This window comes from Gopherus evgoodei, chromosome 8 (genome assembly GCF_007399415.2).
Source record: "Gopherus evgoodei ecotype Sinaloan lineage chromosome 8, rGopEvg1_v1.p, whole genome shotgun sequence".
In the NCBI taxonomy this organism is placed as follows: domain Eukaryota; kingdom Metazoa; phylum Chordata; order Testudines; family Testudinidae; genus Gopherus; species Gopherus evgoodei.
In genome coordinates, this window is record NC_044329.1 from 67108735 (window position 1) to 67129584 (window position 20850).

Consider the following 20850-nt stretch of genomic DNA (forward strand, 5'->3'; position numbering starts at 1 on the left):
TCACTGTCTTTCTCACTGATGAGCCCCTTATGATTTGAAGGTGCTTCACCAAATTACTTATACATACAGCACATACAATACAAGGATAGAATTTTTCCCGCAGAATAAGAGCTGACAGTGTCAGAATCAAAATGACCATTTTCAGTTCAACCATCTTTTAGATTGACTTTGAGAAATCAGTATCAGGAATGATTGTGAGAGATAAGAAACACTGATATACACTATGATTTCTTACCTTCCTCTCCCACTCTCCAAAAGTATGAAGGAACTTCTTGTTCACAAAATTTTTAAATAGCATTCCTCCATTTCATTTCAGGTGTACCTCTTCTCGTGGTCACCCTACATCTATGAAAAGCATGTTAATTAATAGTATTTATCTTGAGATAATGTCATACTCTCTCTCTATTTTAGAAATCTGTGAAAAAGTTGAGATACAGAATGGTTATTTCTCTGACAGTAAGAACAGATTTAATTTAAACGAGGAAGCAAAATATGGGTGTCAGATTGGTTACACGACTCCAGAAGGAAATGAGTTGGGAAAGACACAGTGCCTTCGAGAAGGATGGACTCCTTTACCAAAGTGCATTAGTGAGTAATTTAATGATTGAAGAACTCTCTACTTTGCTCCTTTTTTCCCCGAGTAGAGGATGAGCACCATGTTCAGGGCTGGAGAGAAGCTTGCAGCTTCATGTGGGGAAACTTATAAGGCTGAGGCTCCTTGGGTTATGCCTTACTATGACTTGGCAAAATTAATCTATTATTTGGGGGAGGTATTACCATCATAAATAAAATAACTTACCATTGACTGATCAGAATTTAAATCATAAAGACTTAAATTTTATGTAAAAGCATCAGAGCACAAAATTATAAACACTTTCTTCCAATTGTTGTCACTTTAGGTATCTTAGTTATAGTCCTCTGGTTTCGGGAGTCCCTTCTCTCCAGATGAGAGGAAATATGGTGATTAAAATGGACAATTAAATCTCTCACTTTTGTGGGACAATAACTCCAATATTAACCCAGTCCAAGTGGGGGGTCATCTCTTCCTTTTATTTCAGGCTGCCTTATTTCCTGGCTATTCCTCTTTTTTGCTTATTATTATCCACATACACAGAACATAAAAGAACTTGCTTATAATTTGTCTTCAAATGAAGTCCATTCCATCGCTCAGAGAAGAGTATTAAATAAACAGCATAGCTACTAAGACCTAGAAAATCCCATCTCCATTATCTGTCTGTGAAATACAGGAACTTTAAGTTGTTCGCAGTTCTGGCTCTGCAAAGTGGTGTCCCGTATGATAGCACCTGCAATAACTCTTGCACACTGGGATGTTTCACACAGAATAGTCTACAAAATTGGCTCAATAAGTGAATAAACCTTCCTTTAGATGCCTGGCTCTTTATAAAGTAGTCTCCTATATTTCCAGTCAAGAATAATTCTCGTGTTTCTATAGGGAGGAGATTCCCTGCAATTTGTGACTCATTTGGAAATCAGCAGGGAAATGTTTAACTTTTGTGGTGTTCATGCATGTTATGATTTGAAAATAAAGGCAGTGAAAATGACAGTGCTGGTGCATGGATTAGTTTGGTTGGTAAACAAAGACCAGACCCTCAAATGGGATAAAACCGGACTAAGTGTTAGGGACACATAACTGAATGCAGTGAGAACTCCTTATTTACTGTTGTATGCTGCTTTCCATCTTTGAATTTTTATATGTATAAGGCCCAATTCTCCTCCTGTTCCATCTGCTTTGCATAGTTTTGACTGCAGAAAACAACCAAAAAAATAGTTGGTTGGTTGGAATTCCTCCCCCACCCCAGATATAAAGGTGACTAGGGAAAAGGCATCATAACTGGGATGTCCTGGCTCTTCTGGCTGCTGAAATGACCCTTTGGGGCCATAGAGAACCAGCATAAAATAGCTTGAAGAAGGAGGAACAACCTGAGGATCTGGAAGGCAGAAGGTTGGCTTGAAGTTATGTTTGTTCTATCCCTTGATCCTGTTCCTTGCTCAGTATAGCTGGACCAGAGCAGAGAATCTGTTCCCTGGCTTCCCTACACTGGAGCAGAATCTAACCCTTACAGATGATGCAAGGGATCATGACTACAACCTAATTGTAACTATCACAGTAACAATAGATATGTCTACACTATGGGATTATTCAGATTTTACAGAAACCGGTATTTGGAAACAGATTGTATAAAGTCGAGTGCACGTGGCCACACTAAGCACATTAATTCGGCGTGTGCGTCCATGTACCGAGGCTAGCGTCGATTTCCGGAGCGCTGCACTGTGGGTAGTTATCCTGTAGCTATTCCATAGCTCCTGCAGTCTCCCCCGCCCATTGGAATTCTGGGTTGAGATCCTAATGCATGATGGGGCAAAAACAGTGTCGCGGGTGATTCTGGGTAAATGTCGTCAGTCATTCTCCCTCTGTGAAAGCAGTTTCAGACAATCATTTTGTGCCTTTTCCCTGGATTGCCCTTGCAGATGCCATAACATGGCAACCATGGAACCTGTTTAGCCTTTTTTCACTGTCACCATATGTCTACTGGATGCTGCTGACAGACACGGTACTGCAGTGCTACACAGCAGCATTCACTTGCCTTTGCAAGTTAGCAGAGACGGTTACCAGTCCTATTGTACCATCTGCTACTTTGTAAATTGCCAGTGACGGTTACCAGTCATATTGTACCATCTGCTGCTGTCATGGATGCTCCTGGCTGGCCTCGGTGAGGTCGGTCAGGGGCTCATGGAGAAAAATGGGAATGACTTCCCAGGTCATTCCCTTCTTTAAGTTTTGTCTAAAGGTAGAGTCAGTCCTGCCTAGAATAAAGAATCAGAGAAGCAAACGTCTGCTCTGGGTCAGAGCCCGAGACATCCCACAGAAATGATGAGCTGCATGCCATTCTAGGGGTTGCCCCTGCAACAACCCCACCCGTTGCTTCCCTCCTCCCCCACCTCTCCTAGGCTACCATGGCAGTTATCCCCCCATTTGTCTGATAAAGTAATAAAGAATGCATGAATAAGAAACTTACTTTATTGCATCTGCAATCAGAGATAAAAGCGGGGGCAGTCTCCAGCTGCTATGATATTCCAGGCAAGACTGAATCTCCATTAGACAAAGCTTAAAGAAGGGAATGACAGGAAGTCATTCCCATTTTTGCAAAGGCGCCCCTAGCCGACCTCATCAAGGCCAGCCAGGAGCACTCACAAGATGATGATGATGATGATGCCAGATATCAGTCATATTGCACCATCTGCCATCAGGAAGGGAAGGCAATGGGATGCTGCTGTGTAACGCTGCAGCACCGCATCTGCCAGTAGCATCCAGTAGACATACAGTGACATTGAAAAAAGGAGAGAAATGATTTTACCCCTTTTCTTTCACGGGGGCAGGAGGGGGAGGGTTGACGACATATACCCTGAACCACCCACAACAATATTTTTGACCCTTCAGACTTTGGGAGCTCAGTCAAGAATGCAAATGACTTTTGGAGAGTGTGGGAACTGTGGGATAGCCAGAGTCCTCAGTCCCCCCTCTCTCCCTCTCTCCGTGAGCATCCATTTGATTCTTTGGCTTTCTGTTATGCTTGTCTCAGATCCTTAAGTTTCACGCAGCACTGTGTTGAGTCTCTGTTGTGGCCTCTCTCTGTCATAGCCTTGGAGATTTTTTCAAATGCTTTGGCATTTCATCTATTGGAACAGAGTTCTGATAGAACAGATTCATCTCCCCATACAGAGTTCAGCTTCAGTATCTCCCATACGGTCAATGCTGGAGCTCTTTTTTGATTCTGGGACTGCATGGTCACCCGTGCTAATCGGCGCTCCAGGCTGGGCAAACAGGAAATGAAATTCAAAAGTTAGCGGGGCTTTTCCTGTCTACCTGGCCAGTGCATCCAAGTTCAGATTGTTGTCCAGGGCAGTCACAATTGTGCACTGTGGGATAGCGCCCGAAGGCCAATATCGTCAAATTGTGGCCACACTAAGCCTAATCCAAAATGATTTGAGTCACTATTATCACTGTAGATTTTCGAAGACAAACTTGTCTGGTAAACATTAGTGGGAATGATATAAGAAGCAAGCATGCAAAATGCAGGTATATATTTATTGCCTAAATGTTTTGTTCTAGTCTTGCCTTCTAAATCTATGAACACTTTCTTTTCACCACCACATATTCCTAAAGAAAAATTAAGGAGATATGTGTGTAAAATTTTCATTTTTTACTATACTGGGGCCCAAATTCACAAAGATATAATGAGAATGCTTTAGAATACCAGAATTTCTAATTAAGAAAAAAAATTAAATTTCTCTAATTCTACAGAAACATGTGAAAAGCCTCGTTTCGAGCATATTAATTTCCACACAACTCAAACGGTGTTTCTGCCTGAAGAAATATTGGAATATGAATGTGCAGATGGATACCAAACTGTAAATAAAATCACAACAGGTTATACAGCGTGCAGCATAAATGGATGGACTCCTGAGCCCCAGTGTCTTGGTAAGGTGTTTTTGTTTTGTTTAATTAAACTACTACCCTGCAGAATGAATTCCTTTGACTGTTATAGTTGCTATATTGATTACAAGTTTAAATAGCTCTGATGTCAGTGCAGGTTACATTGTGGCTAATGATTGGGTGGGAAGTGTTCATGTCTACTGGGACAGTCAAGAATCATTTATTGCATTCAGTCGCCAATCTCCAGGAAAGTGTGTTCTTCGTAATCTTAACCTTTCCAGATTACTGTATATCTTTCAGGAGTCAGATTTGTCTTGCAAACCTCCAAGTTTCACCTCCTTGCAAAATCAGACACAAAAAATCCACTATTACTGAAAAAATGGCTTCCTTTCTTATTTTTACCATATAATAATAAAATTAGTCCCTTGGAATATAAATATTGTACTTACATCTCAGCTCTACAGGAAGGGACTGGCTGTTTGTGCAGTGTCTGGTGCCATGGGGTTCTCCGCACGTACTGGACACCCCAGACACTACTGCAATACGGACAATAAATACTGTCCCCTGGGTCAGGCTCTGAGGGAAGTCTGAGGAGGGTTGGAGGGGCTGTGGGGTATCTCTGCTCTGCACAGATCTAGATTTGCTGGGATTGAGAGCTTCGTGGTCTGCTCAGAAATAGCTGCATCTGTCTGTTCCAGATTGGATGGAGCAGCTCTGATTCAAACAGAGTCCAGATTAAATTAAAAAGTAATGGAACCACTGGGAAATTAAGAGGTAATCAGAGCACTGGAAACTGCAGAATTATTATTGTACTGTGAAAGTCAAACAAATCTTACAAAAACTTTGAACAACTAATAGTTGTTTTTTAAGTCAGGACAAATAACAATCCAGTTTGAGGTAGCATCATTAACTGATTATTTGGTGTATTCCAAGTGTGATTTTTCTGAGTAAGGTTCTGAGTAAGGATCTGAGGCTATGAAACCTACCAGTTTCTAAATTACTTGCAAAATGTTTATAGTTAAATTAATAGAATGTGGGGGGAAGATTATGGAAAGTCACCCCTTCATTTGGTTAAATGTCATCTTTATTTTTCCTCCCAGTTATGTCCTATTGTGCTTCTTCTGATACTATTGTGTTTGGTTTTTTTTCCTGCTTGCCTTCTTTTCTTTCCCCACCCTAGATGGAGTTCTTACTTTTTTACAAATTCCCAGTTTTTTCAGCAAGATTCTTGTTCTTGGTGATAACCAAAGCCCTGATCCAAATCAGTAGGTGCCTTTCCATGGTTTAAAACTGGTTTTTGATCAACCCCTTTTGTTCAAGCAGCAAAGAGTCCTGTGGCACCTTATAGACTTAACAGATGTTTTGGAGCATGAGCTTGCATGCATCCGACGAAGTGGGTATTCACCCATGAAAGCTCATGCTCCAAAACGTCTGTTAGTCTATAAGGTGCCACAGGACTCTTTGCTGCTTTTACAGATCCAGACTAACACGGCTACCCCTCTGATACTTGACCCCTTTTGTTCAAATCTTTTGTATTTTAAATACTTTCCCCTAGAAATATTTGCTATAATATATTTTCTTTCCTTTCCTCACCACCATCTTTAGCCATAGAATGTGAAATGTTGACATTGTCCAAAGGCTCAGTTTTCCCCCTGAAAGGAAAATATAATAATGGAGATGTGGTAACTTTTTCCTGTGCAAAAAGTCACAAAAGAGTGGGACCTGACTCCTCTCAATGTTATTACTTTGGATGGTTCCCAGCATCTCCGACATGTAAAGGTAAATATTTCTCTTAGGCTTATTTAAGTAGGATACCTATTAGTAAATCTGGCTCTTCGATACTCATAAACTCTTCTGTGGGCTCTTTCTGGATCCTAGTATCTGTCCCAAGGTGAACTACCCCATCTATCCTCATGCCAATTCACTTACTAACCCACTGTGCCTTCCTTTCCCATTTGAAACTGTGAATTTGTTTCCATCCATTTTGATTATAGTGAAACTGCCAGTTGTGTGAAGTGGTAGTAGATTGAACTCAGGGCACTCATTTCCTCTTGTGACCTAAAGTAGGATTTGAATCCAAATCTCCAGATATAAGGTTAATTAATCCATTGGTCAGCTGTGCCATCTTTCTCCACTTGAAGCAGTGAATTTTTTTTTTCATTTTTATTGTTGTCTATTTTTAATTGGAACAACTGTTTAGATATAATCTCTTTGTATTAGAGGAAACCAAAGCTTGTGGAGAACCACCCAGCATTACCAATGGGAATATTATCAGTGAACTTCATGAGAACTATCAGCATGGTGACTCAGTGGAATATGACTGTGACCGCAGTTTTAAAATTATTGGATCAAGAAAAATAGAATGTATTGATGGGGAATGGACATCTTTACCTTCTTGCACAGGTAAAATGTGTTTTTCACACTCTTGAGATTAATATATATTAATACTTTTCTATTTTACACTTTTAGAGACTTTCAAAATCAAAACTATACCTACTTAAATGTAACATACTGGCCAGTGTACATAGTTTCTGTTCCACAGTCCTCTTTGAGATGGAATCAGACCCGTGCTAGTGTTTTTATTGACCTGACATCTAAAATACTTCCAATGGCTCACTGGAGAGCATCACTTAGTATGCATATTAACTAACATAGTTTTTAAAAAATTAAAATGAATGCATTATAATATCTTCTTTTAGTTGCAGCATATTTAGAAATCGAACAGATTTTTTTTGGTTTTATCTGAAATGAAAATGTGCATTTATAGGAAATAATTACAGATGTTTTTCTGGAATAAAAGGATATTGTGACCTAAAAAATAATAGATAAAATCCAAAGTGTTAACAGATCCACTAGAGGTTCTATGATTGTCTTGGTATGTCTAGCGATTTGGGCTTTGGCCTGCTGAAATCATCATTGGTTATGTTTCCATACTGATCTATGACAAGTGTAAGGAAAAGGGTGTAGCTGCTGGCCTCATTTTAGCACTGTGTAAGCTGAAATTGTTTCCTAGATACTATTTTCTGTGCCTTGCCTTAAATACATGTAAGCAGAACTTTTGATGAATGCCATTGGATAACAGGTCAGTTGACTATTTCACTATCATCCTAACATGCTGCTGAAAGTTGTTTATTATTATTTATGGAGCACCATAGGTGCACATAGCAAGGTCCCTGTCCCAAGGAGTTATGAGAAAACTAAAACACAAGTAAAATATTTCTATAGCAAGTGAAAGACAGAAGTATAGAAAAGGATGTTTAATGAAGGGAGAAAAAGCTGCATGCTACCCAATCTGTGGGAAGCAATTCTATTTGTAGGGGCAACGTGAAATGAAGTACAAAGCCAAGAGTGGAATATAAAATAGAGTGGTTAGCAAAGAGATTTGGGATGGAGCAGTATAAGGAAATGTCATAGCCAGGGAAGAAGTTATTCTCAGTCTTATAATTTGTAGGAAGTTTCAATGTAATGCAGAAAAAGAGAGCAATAAAGGTTAGGCTTTAAACAGGTACAGTGGAGTGACACAGTTGCAGCAGCAGGAGAGCAGAGGCTGCAAATTAGAAAAGGGAAAGTGTAGAATATGGGGATCAGGGAGCTTGCAGTTGTCAACATGGCAGCTGTGTGATTTTTCAGCTCTTGGATGTGTGCACTGAAGATGGCAGGATTTTATTTTCTTTAAATATAAAGTGAGTATTAAGGGGGTGTAGTTTAGTGTCATGATAGTAGTGAACTACTAGCAATTTGTAGTGTGGTATTGTGTTGAATGTGAGTATTGATTTGATTTAAGATTTCCTTACATTTTAGTGTTTTCATTCTTGTGAGGGAATATAAATTGAGCATTGCTAAGTTAATGATATTTTGTATGTGGAAATAGAGAGGAATAAGAGACAATCCTTACAAAACTTAGCTGTGAGGAGAGAAAAGCTGAATACAGCCCTGGAAGATGTCCTATTCATAGAGAAGTGAGGGAGAGGAGTTTGGAAGAAAGGCAAATGCTATTACAAACTAAGGGCCTAGTTCTGCGCCCATTTAAGTCAATCAGAGTTTCACTTCGAACTTTAATGAGAGCAAGGTCAGGTCCTAAATAATTATTTTAAGTAAAGCTCTTTGATCATGTTTTTATATTTACCAAGAATATAATATGGAATATTTATGCTCTTTTCCACAGAAGAGGAAAAAACCTGTGGACTACCACCCAGTATTACCAAAGGGAAAGCTGTCAATATAGATCATCAACAGTACATTCATGGAGATACAGTGGAATATGAATGTGAAAAAAACTATGAAATGGTTGGGCCAAAGACAGTGAAGTGTCTTAGTGGAGAATGGATATCTTTGCCTTCATGTGCTGGTAAGCTATTTAGATAATACTTTAAGCACTAAATTAACAACTTCATTTAAGGTTGAATAGAGATTATTCGTCAATATTCAGGCAGATACAGTTTATACAGCTATTTAGAACCATTCTTTACATAAAAAGCAGGGTTTGCCTGACCCCACCTTTCAGTGTATCTTTCCAACAAAGCCAGCTCAGCATCTTTGAAAGCTTTATGATGTACACAAATGAAAAACATTTTTTATTTTTTTCTTTGATCTCTTTCTCTTCTGGTAACTTTAGAGATTACTTGTAACAATAGTAGACACAACATTCTGACATGGCCATGTATTTGCAAATTGAACGTCTGCCTTTAAATGAATATTTACTGGACACATCCTATGATTTATAGCATATTTTAATTTTTGTTTTGGATTTTATTTAGATCAATCTGCTACATGTGCACTTCCAGACAATTTTGAGAATATAATCATTTTACAAACTGCCACCAGCAAAAAGAGCTATAGGCACAAAGCATCTATAAAGTACAAATGTAAAACAGATGGCACAAACTTTATACAAACAATTTGTAAATATGGGGAATGGACACCCAAAATTGACTGCATAGGTAAGCTTGTGTATTTATATACAAATTGTTCTTTTCTAATTATTATAATTACCAAGTATTACATCTACCTTTTAGTCTGAGTGAAGTTCAGTAGTTTGAAAAAAATAACTGGTTTAATCATTAAAATATATATCTGTTTATATGCCGAAGCATAGGAAAGACAACTTGCTGCTTTTAAATTACTGAAATAATTTGATATTCTCTAAACCAGGGGTGCACAAACTTTATGGGCCAAGGCCATATCGGGGAATAGAAATTGTATGGTGGGCCATGAATGCTTAGTGGGTTGTTTCCAGACAAGACTTTGATGATGGCCATATTTCTTTGATGGAATCCTATTTATTCTGTCTATTTCTCTCTGTATAAAGTGTGTGTGTATATACACACAGAGAGAGAGAGAGAGAGAGGGAGTCCTATTTCCCTGCATCCAGTAGGATCAAACAACAGAACGTTTCTTTGCTCTAAGTTCCAAGCTTTTTCCAGCTTCCACTGTACCCAAAAAGCATTAATAAGCTTCTCCCCAAGACCGCTCCCTCCCCTAGTGCTTACTCTAGCTATCTCCTTGGCTTTCTGCTCCTTCCTTCATTGTGATGTTCCTTTTTCACACTGATACAGCTCCCCCAGTAAATGCCCCAGCCCCTGCATTTACTTTATCAGTCCCCAGAGAAACACCTTGGGCCATATGGTTCATCTTCTACTCAGTCCTTGCCATGTTGCCTGTGTTTTGGATGGTGCTTCTATTGTTTCAGCTATCTGGCTCCATGAAGGAGCTTTATTGTTTTTCACAGTGATCTGGAATGAAAGGTGGTTGTTTTATTTCCCCCTCCCTTCCCCCCACCCCCAGTTTAAATGAGGTGTAACTTAATCCACAACAATAGGAATGATTAGGTTTGCTGTCTGTTTGACAAAAAGAGAATCCTGAAGACTGCTGGGGCTGCATGTTGTGTCATACCCTTACAAAGGCAACAAGTTACTGGTTTTATTGCCTTACCGGATGCCTATTAAAAAAGTCCAGAGCAAAGAATTTGTGTCCTCAAATGAGCATTTAGAGTAAGCAAGAGAGAGTGAGTTCTACTCAGTCTTAAATTTAATATTGCTCATGAGGAAAAAGTAAATTCTTTTGGAGACACTAAAGTCCTGCTAGAAAATATCCATTCTGCATTGTTGTATGCTTTTTACTGTGATTTTAAATTGGTTTGCACACCCAGTGAAGACACAGTTGAATATTGTTATACCATGTGTGGTCCTCATTTGTTTTATTCCTAGGACTTAACTGAGATACGGGTCAAATGTATTTAATTTTTTTGTTTTGGTAATTTATCTTGAATCTCAACAAAACTGAAATGTTTTAATTGGTTGAAAGGTATTTGCAGTTTGAATTGCATCCCTGTCTCCAAAGTGTCCACATACTGTGTGTGTATGTGTATATATCTATATCTATATACTAACATTTCATATTTTTAGAGAGAGAGAAGTGGCGGGGAGGGGTATAGTGGATTGCAGTAATGTACAGTGTCTATAGGGAGAAATTACACCAGGTTAGAAACAACCCACTGAAATGTCTGCTGAAACCAGAGTTTAATTCTTGGGCTAGCACAGAAGGGTGTTGTGTTAATATATTCTATGAGACATCAGAAATAACAACACTACAGTATCCAGATATTTGTGAATCTGATACATTGACCATTCTTCGTTGACTCTGGAGCTAGCAGCTGAGTTTTCAGACAGATATTTTATAAGAGAACTTGTGAAATATATAGAAGCAGTACATCAGCCCCTCCTCTGTTCCCCTCCAGCTACTTTAGCCATTGAGCAGGGTCAAAGATAGGACTTGTCCCACTCTATATTATAGGCAGAGTGGTTGTCTGACATATCTCAGTCTAAGACACTGTTTTCAAACTTTAATTGTTTATGCCAAAATTTTCCATGCCAGGTATCTGCCTCAGGCTGATCTTTTTTCCCACCCCTTTGAATAGTTTCAGTCACACTGTTTCCACTATTTCTAAGAATGAGATCAGGGAAAGATACATTATTTTGCCCATGATAAAACGTTCTTGCAAGCTTTTCTTTGAACTGCTCTAAGATCCCCATGTTTTAGAGCAGGACCTTGACATTTGTCAGGGGAGTGGTTTTGGCATCAAGGATGTACCTTTTGTCACAACTGTGAAAATCTGCCAAAATTTGGCCAGATTTATAAATCTTTGAAAAATCTAATTTTTATATGCTCAGTAGAGACTTTTCAGACAACTTAGCTGTGAATCTCTAAGGATTCTGCTCACTCTCCATCCACTGACCATATTGTGCATACACCATCCTCACAGAGTGACTGAGAGCAGTCCAGCCAGGCTGCAAGGGCAAAATCACACTTAATTGCTACTCTATGTTGGTATGGGACTGAACACCAGAACTGAGAGCCTGTCTCCTTGTGCTCTCTATGGCCCTCTTGCTGGCCCACAGTTAGAATGTAGGAGAGAGAGCTCCCTGACTCCAATAGAGAGGGGGCACAAGCTGGACTAGGGAAGGGGGAAAAGTGTATTGGGACATGGAGCTGAGGTGAGGAGAGACTGGAGGCTGGCAAGAAGGGGAGATGGAATGGAAAAACTGGTACTTGGAACTAGGATGGGGGGAGATTGGGACTTGGGATCTGAATGAGAGGAAGGAGGGAATAGGAGCAGATATAGAGGTGGTGGAAGGGAGAGCGTGTGAAAGTGAATGTGTGTGTGTGTGTGTGTGTGTGTTGGGGGAGATACAAAGAGGAGCCAGATCAGACAGGGAACAGAGAAAGGGGAACTGGAGCTGGCTGGGCACTATTCCTAAAGTAAAGTAAGTCCTATGACTAAAATATAATCTTAAAAGCAAATATCTGTGAAGCACATTTGGAAAGAGTTTGTCTCATCTCCACCTAGCGCTGGTTCATATAGATGACAACCTGCCGCTGCTACCAGTTACTCCATTAATTCAAATGGCAGAGGTCTGTGCAGCAGATCTAAAGGTTCCAACTCTGTACATGATTGATGTGGGTGTCAATAAGATGCCACATGATGGACTTTCTATTTTTATGTACTTTTTAAAAATATATTAAATTGCGCACGTGCATACACACACAGAGCCATGTTAAAAGAACATTAAGGTTTCAACTCAAGCACTCAAAAGTTAAGAAATGCCAGGTATTTTTTTAGCCCCATCTCTGTTGTATCTCACAATATTTAATGGAGTCATAGTGTTTAAGGGCAGAAGGGACCACTAGATCATCTAGTCCGATCTCCTGTATAGCACAGACCATCAACACCCCCACACACTAAACCTATCAATTCCAATGAGACCAAGTATTACAGCCTACAGGAGACTAGACTATTATGTGCTAAAGGCAGAGAATAGGCGGGACAGAGGTGCGCCAGTTCCCAAGGATCCCACAATAGAAGAGAAAGTAAGTGAGATGTATCCTGATAATCCTTGCAAATGACTGGAGAGGAAGGTAAAAGACCCTAAGGTAACATCCAATCTGACCTGGGCTATAATTCCTTCTTCTTTGAGTGCTGTCCCTGTGGGTGCTCCTCTTCAGGTGATGATGCATCCTGGAGCCATTGATCGGAGATTTATGGTCTGGTTGGGACACACATGCGCAGCAGCTTTCTCGCAGTGCCATTGGAGTCTCTTCAGCACATGCACAGCTGACCCCCCTCACTTCCATCTCAACTGTCTTCTGCTGAAGATAGAGCTTGGAGCAGTGCCACAGCTTCTTCCCCTCAAGATAGAAAAAATAGATAATTGTTAGTTCAGTTTAATTTTTTTCCGTAGTTAGTTGAGACAAAAAATCTTAGTTTTCTTCATTTCCAAGTTAACGGTTCCCTGTGGAGCGCAAACCATGTAAGAAAAAAAATTTTGATCCACTCAGGACTTTACTTTAGACATGCCAGGCTCCCCTGGCTTCAAAAGATGTGGCTCTTGCAAGGAGGTTATGCTGAGCTCCAATGGGCACTCCCTCTGCATGAGATGCCTCAGGGAGGCACATGTACCATCCACTGCAACAATTTGAAGGCGAGAGCCAGGTGTGACTAGAATCTATGACACAAAATGATCTTAATGGAGAAATCACTCCAACATGAATCTGAAAAGGACACCCTAAAGCCTTTCTCTAAGTGCTCCCCAAGTCAGTCTAAACTGACTAAGAGCACTGTTCCACTCTCTTAAGAAAAGAGGAAGCGAGCCTAGACCTCTCCACAATGGGAACCTCAGAAAAAGTGGTGCCAATGGCCCTGATAGTCCTACGACTCTCCTGGCTCCTCTGGCACCGGAATGCACCACTCATAAGAACAAGCAGTTGAGACCACAAACATGCCATGTCTCTTCCTCAGCACCGACAGTACCAACACCTGTGTCGGAGACTGTGCCGACCTTACAACCACCAGTGCTGACACAGATCTTGGCGCAGCCACCTTCCTCAGCACTGTCGCCTCACCCAGTACTAATAGCCAGCACTGCAGTGTGGTCACTGGCCCCAACAAAGGCAAAATAGAAGACTCCTAGACACCCAATCCATACTACTAAGACATCAGTACTGCACCCACTGGCACCACAACTATTCCTGATACAGAAGGACATCACTGTTGCATTGGTGCCAGAATCACCTCTCCTTGGCAACGTGGGATCATCTATCGCACAACCGACCTTACCTATGGCACCATCAATGTTTAGTGACAGTAACAATGAGGACGAAGAGGAGCAAGTGTTTTCACCACAGGGCTCTCCCACATCTCAATGAAAACCTACTGGAGGCACATCATGGCATAAAATCCACCAGTCACAACCTCACTTTCCATGGTATGGATTCCTATAGATGGGTCCCCAAGTAGCATTCACGATGCAGTGGCCACCATGGGCAGCATGCAAAGCCCAATATGCTTGGACTTTCTTACCACCTATAGCACAGCTCCAGTCCCCTCCTGTATCCCCAGGGCTGGCAACATCAGGAGCGAAGGAGGAGATGGCCAATGAACCAGAGGAAGCAGTATCATATGAACATAACTCTTCTCCAGATATAGCCATTATGCCACCTCAGCCTACCATGACTGATGACTTTAAACAATTTCAAGAGCTATTCAAGTGCATAGCACTCAGCCAGGACATCCCTCTAGAGGAAGTTCAAGAGTACCAACACAAACTATTAAAAATTCTACAACCATCTTCTGTGTCAAAAATTACCCTGCCCATCCTCAAACCTGCTGGACAGTATGGCTGACCCCCTCAACATGAAAAAGAGTGGACCATGAATAATATGTCACAGCCAAGGGCGTGGACTTCCTGTTTTCTCACCCACAACCAAATTATCTAGTGGTGGAAGCAGCAAACCATCAGCAAACCACTGGTGGAGCAGCAAACACCGCTTTGTGCCACAGGATCAAGATCATAAGCATCTAGACCTTTTAGGTCGCAAGGTCTACACCTGCTCGATGCTACAATTCCACATTGCCAACTAGAGTGCCTCCCTGACTAAATATGACTTGGACAATTATGGGAAACTCTCTTTGAGTTTACTGTGTACATAGCAGAAGACAGAAGAGCACAATTCAAATCAGTCCTGGTCAAGGGACAATTGTCACCAGGACAGCCCTACAGGTTTCCCTGGATATCATGAATACTGCAGCCCGTGCCATGGCTACAGTGATTGTGATATACAAAGCCTCATGTCTGCTATCATCTGGCAAACCCAAAAGAACGCCAACTGAAAGTTGAGGACCTACCTTTCAATTAGAATAAACTGTTTTTGGCAAAAACTGATGAAGTCCTACACACTATGAAGAAGTGACCCTTCATACACTTGGCATATATACACTGCCCCCAAAAAGGAAGCGATATCAACTATACCAACGAAATAGGGATACTCAATACATTCGCCCTCACAGCTCACAGATGATTCCTGTAACTGACAGTGGGACACAGCCACTATCAATACAGAGTGCTCCCATTTGGACTCTATACTGCACCAAAAGCGTTTTCCAAAACCCTTGCAGCAATCACAGCTCAGTTGTTCAAACAAGGGATCATAATTTTCCCTTATGTAGACAATTGCCTTATCAAAGTATAATCATACATAGAGACAGAAAAATCACGACTGACCATTAACCTCTTCCAAAAACTGGGGTTGCAAATAAACTTTCAGGAGTTCACATTGATACCCACACAGCAACTAGAATTCATCGGGACACACTTAGACTCAACTCAAGCCACAGCCTAACTACTGCATGCCAGATTCTGAACCATCAAACATCTCATAGACACCATGTCCATCTGTCCACGAATCGAGGCATGGACATGCCTACAATTACTAGGACACATGGCCACCAGCATGTTTGTGGTAAAACACGCTAGATTACAAGTGCAGTGTCTTCAAAGATGACTGTGTTCAGTATAAACCCACCAAACACAGCCTCAACATGATGTTAACACCACTGACCAAGGTTTTAGCATCCCTACAATGGTGGCCAAGACTGGAGAACATCTGCATAGGTGTTCCCTTTCACCACAGACCTCCTTCAATCATGATCACAACAGATGCCTGCGCACGAGGCTTGGGGGCACACCTGGACCACCAAATGATATAAGACAGGTGGTCGACACTGGAAACACACCTTCACATAAATCTGCTAGAACTCAGAGCAATAAGATGCACCTATCTTCAATTCCTACCACTCGTAAGAAACAAATTAATTTGAGTGATGACAGACAATGTTGCAGGCATGTTCTACATCAACAGACGAGGTGGGGGTGGGGGAGGCGATTTCTTTCCCTATGCACTGAAGCCATGAGACTATGGAAATGGTGTATTCAGCACCACATCGACATTTCAGCTTCTTGCCTACCAGGATACAAAAACACCACCGCGGACACATTAAGCAGACAGTTCTTACAAGTGCACAAATGGGAACTGAACACTACAGTCTTACAACGGATATTCTATCAATTGGAGTTCCCATCGATTGACTTATTCACCCCAGCACTGAACCACAAATGCCCGCTATTTTGTTCCAGGGTGGGACTTGGTCCCTGGTCGCTGGGGAATGCTTTCTTGATCCAATGGGACAAGACATTTATGTATGCATTCCCACAGATTCCATTAATACACAGAGTCCTACGCAAGACCAGGGAAGACAAAGCCAAGATCATCTTGTTTGCCTGAGCATAGCCCAGACAGATATGGTACCCTTACCTGCTGTGTATGTCAATTCATCCTCCACAAATTCTTCCAATGAGTCCAAACCTCCTGTCACAGGCCGATGGTCAGATCTTCCACCCACAACTGGAGAAGCTCCATCTGAAGGTGTGGCTCCTCCATGGTTCTAAACATGAGTTAACTTTTTCAGAGCAGGTCAAATGCATGTTATCGAACATCAGACATGATTCCACATGCAATATTTACCTACAAAAGTGGAAATGTTTTTCCACGTGGTACCTGCATAAATGACTTACTCCACTACTGCCCTTCCACTGGTGCTAGACTGCCTTCTAGAGCTAAAGAATTCAGGGTTATCACTGAGCTGTCTCAAGTACATCTCATGGTGATTAACACCTTCCATAACAAAATTGACGGATTCTCAATGTTTGCACATCCAACTACAAAGCGCTTTCTTGCAGGACTCCAGAACATTTACCCTGAAGTACACTCCCCACACTCACAGGGGATCTGAACTTAGTCCTCAGGGAACTCATGAGACTCCCCACCCCTTTAAACTCCTAACTATCTGCTTCTTACTACATCCATTCTAACCTGGGCTAAAATTTCTTCCGGGTGATCAGCGAGACCCTGAGCATGTGAGCAAGAACCAGCCAGCAAAGACAGAATGCCCAGTGCTACCTCAAAGCCCTGGCCCTACTCCCACCAATATCCCATCTCCAGCCATGGTCCTTGGGTGATGCTTTAGCGGACAGTGAAAACACCTTTCCAGAATACATTGGGGAAAGGGGGGCCAAAAATCCCTCCTGGACCTCTGCCAGTGGCTGGCTGAACCTCTGAAGCATGAGCTTCTGGAACATGGACTTAAACCAGAAGTGAGCTCTAGAATTGTTGAGACCTGCCCCCTACCATCACAAGCATCCTCGTCTTAAAATTGCACTAAAAAGTTTGTCCAGATCTCTGGTAAAACTTAGGAAATTGTTTGTCTATTGGGAAGCTGTTTCAGAACTGCATCCTTCTCATGGTTAGAAACTTTCCTCTAATGTTCAGCCTGAATTTGTTCATGGCTAGATTTACATCCATTACTACTTGTCTCATCATTGTTATGTAGTTTAAATAGTTCTTCACCATCCCTGGGAATTACCCCCGTAATGAATTGATAGAGAGCAACCATATCCCCCTCTGACCTCTTTTTGTGAAACTAAACACACGAAACCTTTCCAGTCTTTTCTCATAAGATAGACCCCCCATTCCCCTGATCATCCTAGTAGCTTTTTTCTATGCCTGTTTCAGTTTAAATTAGTCTTTCTTGAACATGGATGACCAGAATTATACACAATAATCCAAGTGAGGTCTTACACTTTATTCCTACTGGAAATGCTTTATTGTGTACATTTTAAGATCACATTTGGCATTTTCACAGCTGCATCACATTAGTGGCTCATTATCCTGTGATAAATCTACACAGTAGGTCTTTACTCTCCTTTGTTGCTTCCAACTGATGTGAGCCTCCAGCTAGTAGCAGAAATTCTTATTACTAGACCCTAGGTGCATGACCTTGAACTTTGTACTATTGAATTTTATCCCATTTCTGTCACTCCAGTCTTCAAGGTCATCCAAGTCTTCCTGTATAATGTTCCTATCCTCCTCTGTATTGATGATGCCTCCCAACTTGGTATAATTAGCAAATTTCATTAGTACACTTGACCTTTTGTGCCAAGGTCATTAATCAAAATATTGAATCATATTAGTTGCCAGATGGAGTCATGAGTAGCTCCTCTAGTAACCTCCCTCCAATCCATTAATTCACCTTTCAGAATAACCCATTACCTTCTCCCCTTTAGCTAATTTCTTATCCACTTTGCAATACTTGTACTAATCCCCATCTTCCCTAATTTAATTAATTTCTCCTGAGGCTCTGTGTCAAAATGTTTTCTTGAAGTCCACGTATATTAGATCTACTGCACTTCCCTTCTCTAAAAAATCAGTTATTTTCTCAAAGAAGGAACTCAATTTCTTGCATTTATTCTTGCTATGCCCCTGTGAAGTAGGGAAGTCCCAGTATCCCCATGCTGCAGATGCAGGACTGAAGCACTGAGATAATGGCCTCAGTTCACAAAGAAAGTCTGTGCCAAAGTAAGGATGTGAATCCAAGAGCTAGTCTACACTGGCAACGCTAAAGTGCTGCCGCGGCAGCGCTGTCAAGGCAGTGCTTTAACGTGCCTTGTGTGGTCTCAGTGCAACGCTGGGAGAGAGCTCTCCTGGCACTCTAAAAATCCACTTCAGCAAGGGGCATGGCTCCCAGTGCTGGCACTTTACAGCACTGCAACTTGCTGCACTCAAGGGAGTTTTTTTTCACATCCCTGAGCAAGAAAGTTGCAACAGTGTTAATTGCCAGTGTAGACAAGCCCCAAGTCTCCCAAGACCTAGGCTAGCACACTAAGTACTGGACCATCCTTCCTCTGTGGAATCTTAATTCAGCCCCCTTGGAATACAGTCATTAGTAATATGATCACATACCATCCATTCAGTGTACTGAATGAGGTAGGGGTCATATGAAAAAAAAAACAGGTGTGTCAATCACAGTTAACTCACGCTATTAACACAAATTAATTGCAATTAAAAATTATCTTGATTTAATTACAGTTTTAATCACACTATTAAATAATAGAATACCAATTCATCACTGTTTCTGTAACATATTTTGTTTTTTACAGGTCAGGGTTGTTAGCTCTGTGCCTAACCCCCAACCTGGAGGACCAGGGTATCTGTTTTGTCTGGCCTCTCCCACATAGACCAATCCAGCATGGTTGAACCTACCAGGAGCAAATATCTCCCCACCGACACACACTCTGGGGATCGTTAGAACATGCAACCTATTCTGCCATGACTAGGCAGGGATACCAGAGAACAGCGAATACTAACTGAAATGTGTTAAATATTTTTGGATGTTTTTCTCCATTTTCAAATACACTGATTTCAATTACAACATGAGTTGACTGTCAACACAAAGTTGACAGTGCTCACTTTATATTAGCTTTATTATATTACAAATATTTTCACTGTATAAAATAGCAAACAAATAGTAATTTTCAATTCACCTCATACAAGTACTGTAGTGTCATCTCTTTATCATGTACGTGCCACTTGCAAATATAGATTTTTTTTTGTTACATAACTGCACTCAAAAACAAAAAAATGTAAAACTTTAGCACCTACAAGTCCACTTAGTCCTACTTCTTGTTCAGCCAATTGCTAAGACAAACTAGTTTGTTTACATTTACAGGAGATAATGTTGCCCACTTCTTATTTATAATGTCACCTGAAAATGAGAATAGGCATTTGCATGGCACTTTTGTAGCCAGCATTGCAAGGTATTTATTTGCCAGTTATGCTGAACGTTCATATGCCCCTTCATGCTTCAGCCATCATTCCAGAGGATATGTTTCCTTGCTGATAATGCTCATTAAAAAAATAATGCATTAATTAAGTTTGTGACTGAACTCCTTGGAGGAGGTTTGCATGTCTCCTACTCTGCTTTACCCACATTCTGCCATATATTTCATGTCATAGCACTCTTGGATGATGACCCAGGACATGTTCATTTTAAGAACTTTCAGTGCAGATTCGATAAAACACAAAGAAGGTTCCAATGTGAGATTTCTAAAGATAGCTAGATCACTCGACCCAAGCTTTAAGAATCTGAACAGCCTTCCAACATCTGAGGGGGACTAGGTATAGAGCATGTCATAGAAGTCTTAAAAGAGCAACATTCTGATGTGGAAGTCACAGAAGCCAACCCACTAAAAAAGAAAAACAACCTTCTGCAGGTGACATCTGACTCAAATGATGAAAATTAACATGCGCCGGTCTGCTCTGCTTTGGATCATTATCAGTCAGAACCCATTATCATCATGGACTCATGTCCTCTGCAGTGATGGTTGAAGCATGAAAGGACAAATGAATTTTTAGTGCATCTGGCACATAAATATCTTGCAACACCAGCTACAACAGTGCCATGTGAACGCCTGTTCTCACTTTCAGTGATATTTTAAACAAGAAGCGGCAGCATTAAGTCCTGCAAATGTAAACAAACTTGTTTGTCTGAGCGATTGCTGAACAAGAAGTAAGACTGAGTGGATTTGTAGGCTCTAAAATTATACCTGGTTTTATTTTTAATGCAGTTATTTTTTGACATAATTCTACATTTGTAAGTTCAACTTTCATGATAGAGATTGCACTATAGTATTTATATTTGGTGAATTGAAAAATACTTTCCCTTT

General features: G+C 40.9%; 1 protein-coding gene across 2 annotated transcripts in view; it reads left to right on the forward strand.

The window, feature by feature from the left end:
- Positions 1–20850, forward strand: part of CFH (complement factor H) — a 99476-nt gene that overhangs the window by 39051 nt on the left and 39575 nt on the right. For both annotated transcript variants that reach the window (XM_030573248.1, XM_030573249.1), the window contains 6 exons: positions 412–588; positions 4325–4501; positions 6062–6235; positions 6677–6859; positions 8622–8804; positions 9214–9396. In XM_030573248.1, the coding sequence (XP_030429108.1) occupies positions 412–588; positions 4325–4501; positions 6062–6235; positions 6677–6859; positions 8622–8804; positions 9214–9396 (1077 nt within the window). The remainder of the gene's footprint in view (positions 1–411; positions 589–4324; positions 4502–6061; positions 6236–6676; positions 6860–8621; positions 8805–9213; positions 9397–20850) is intronic.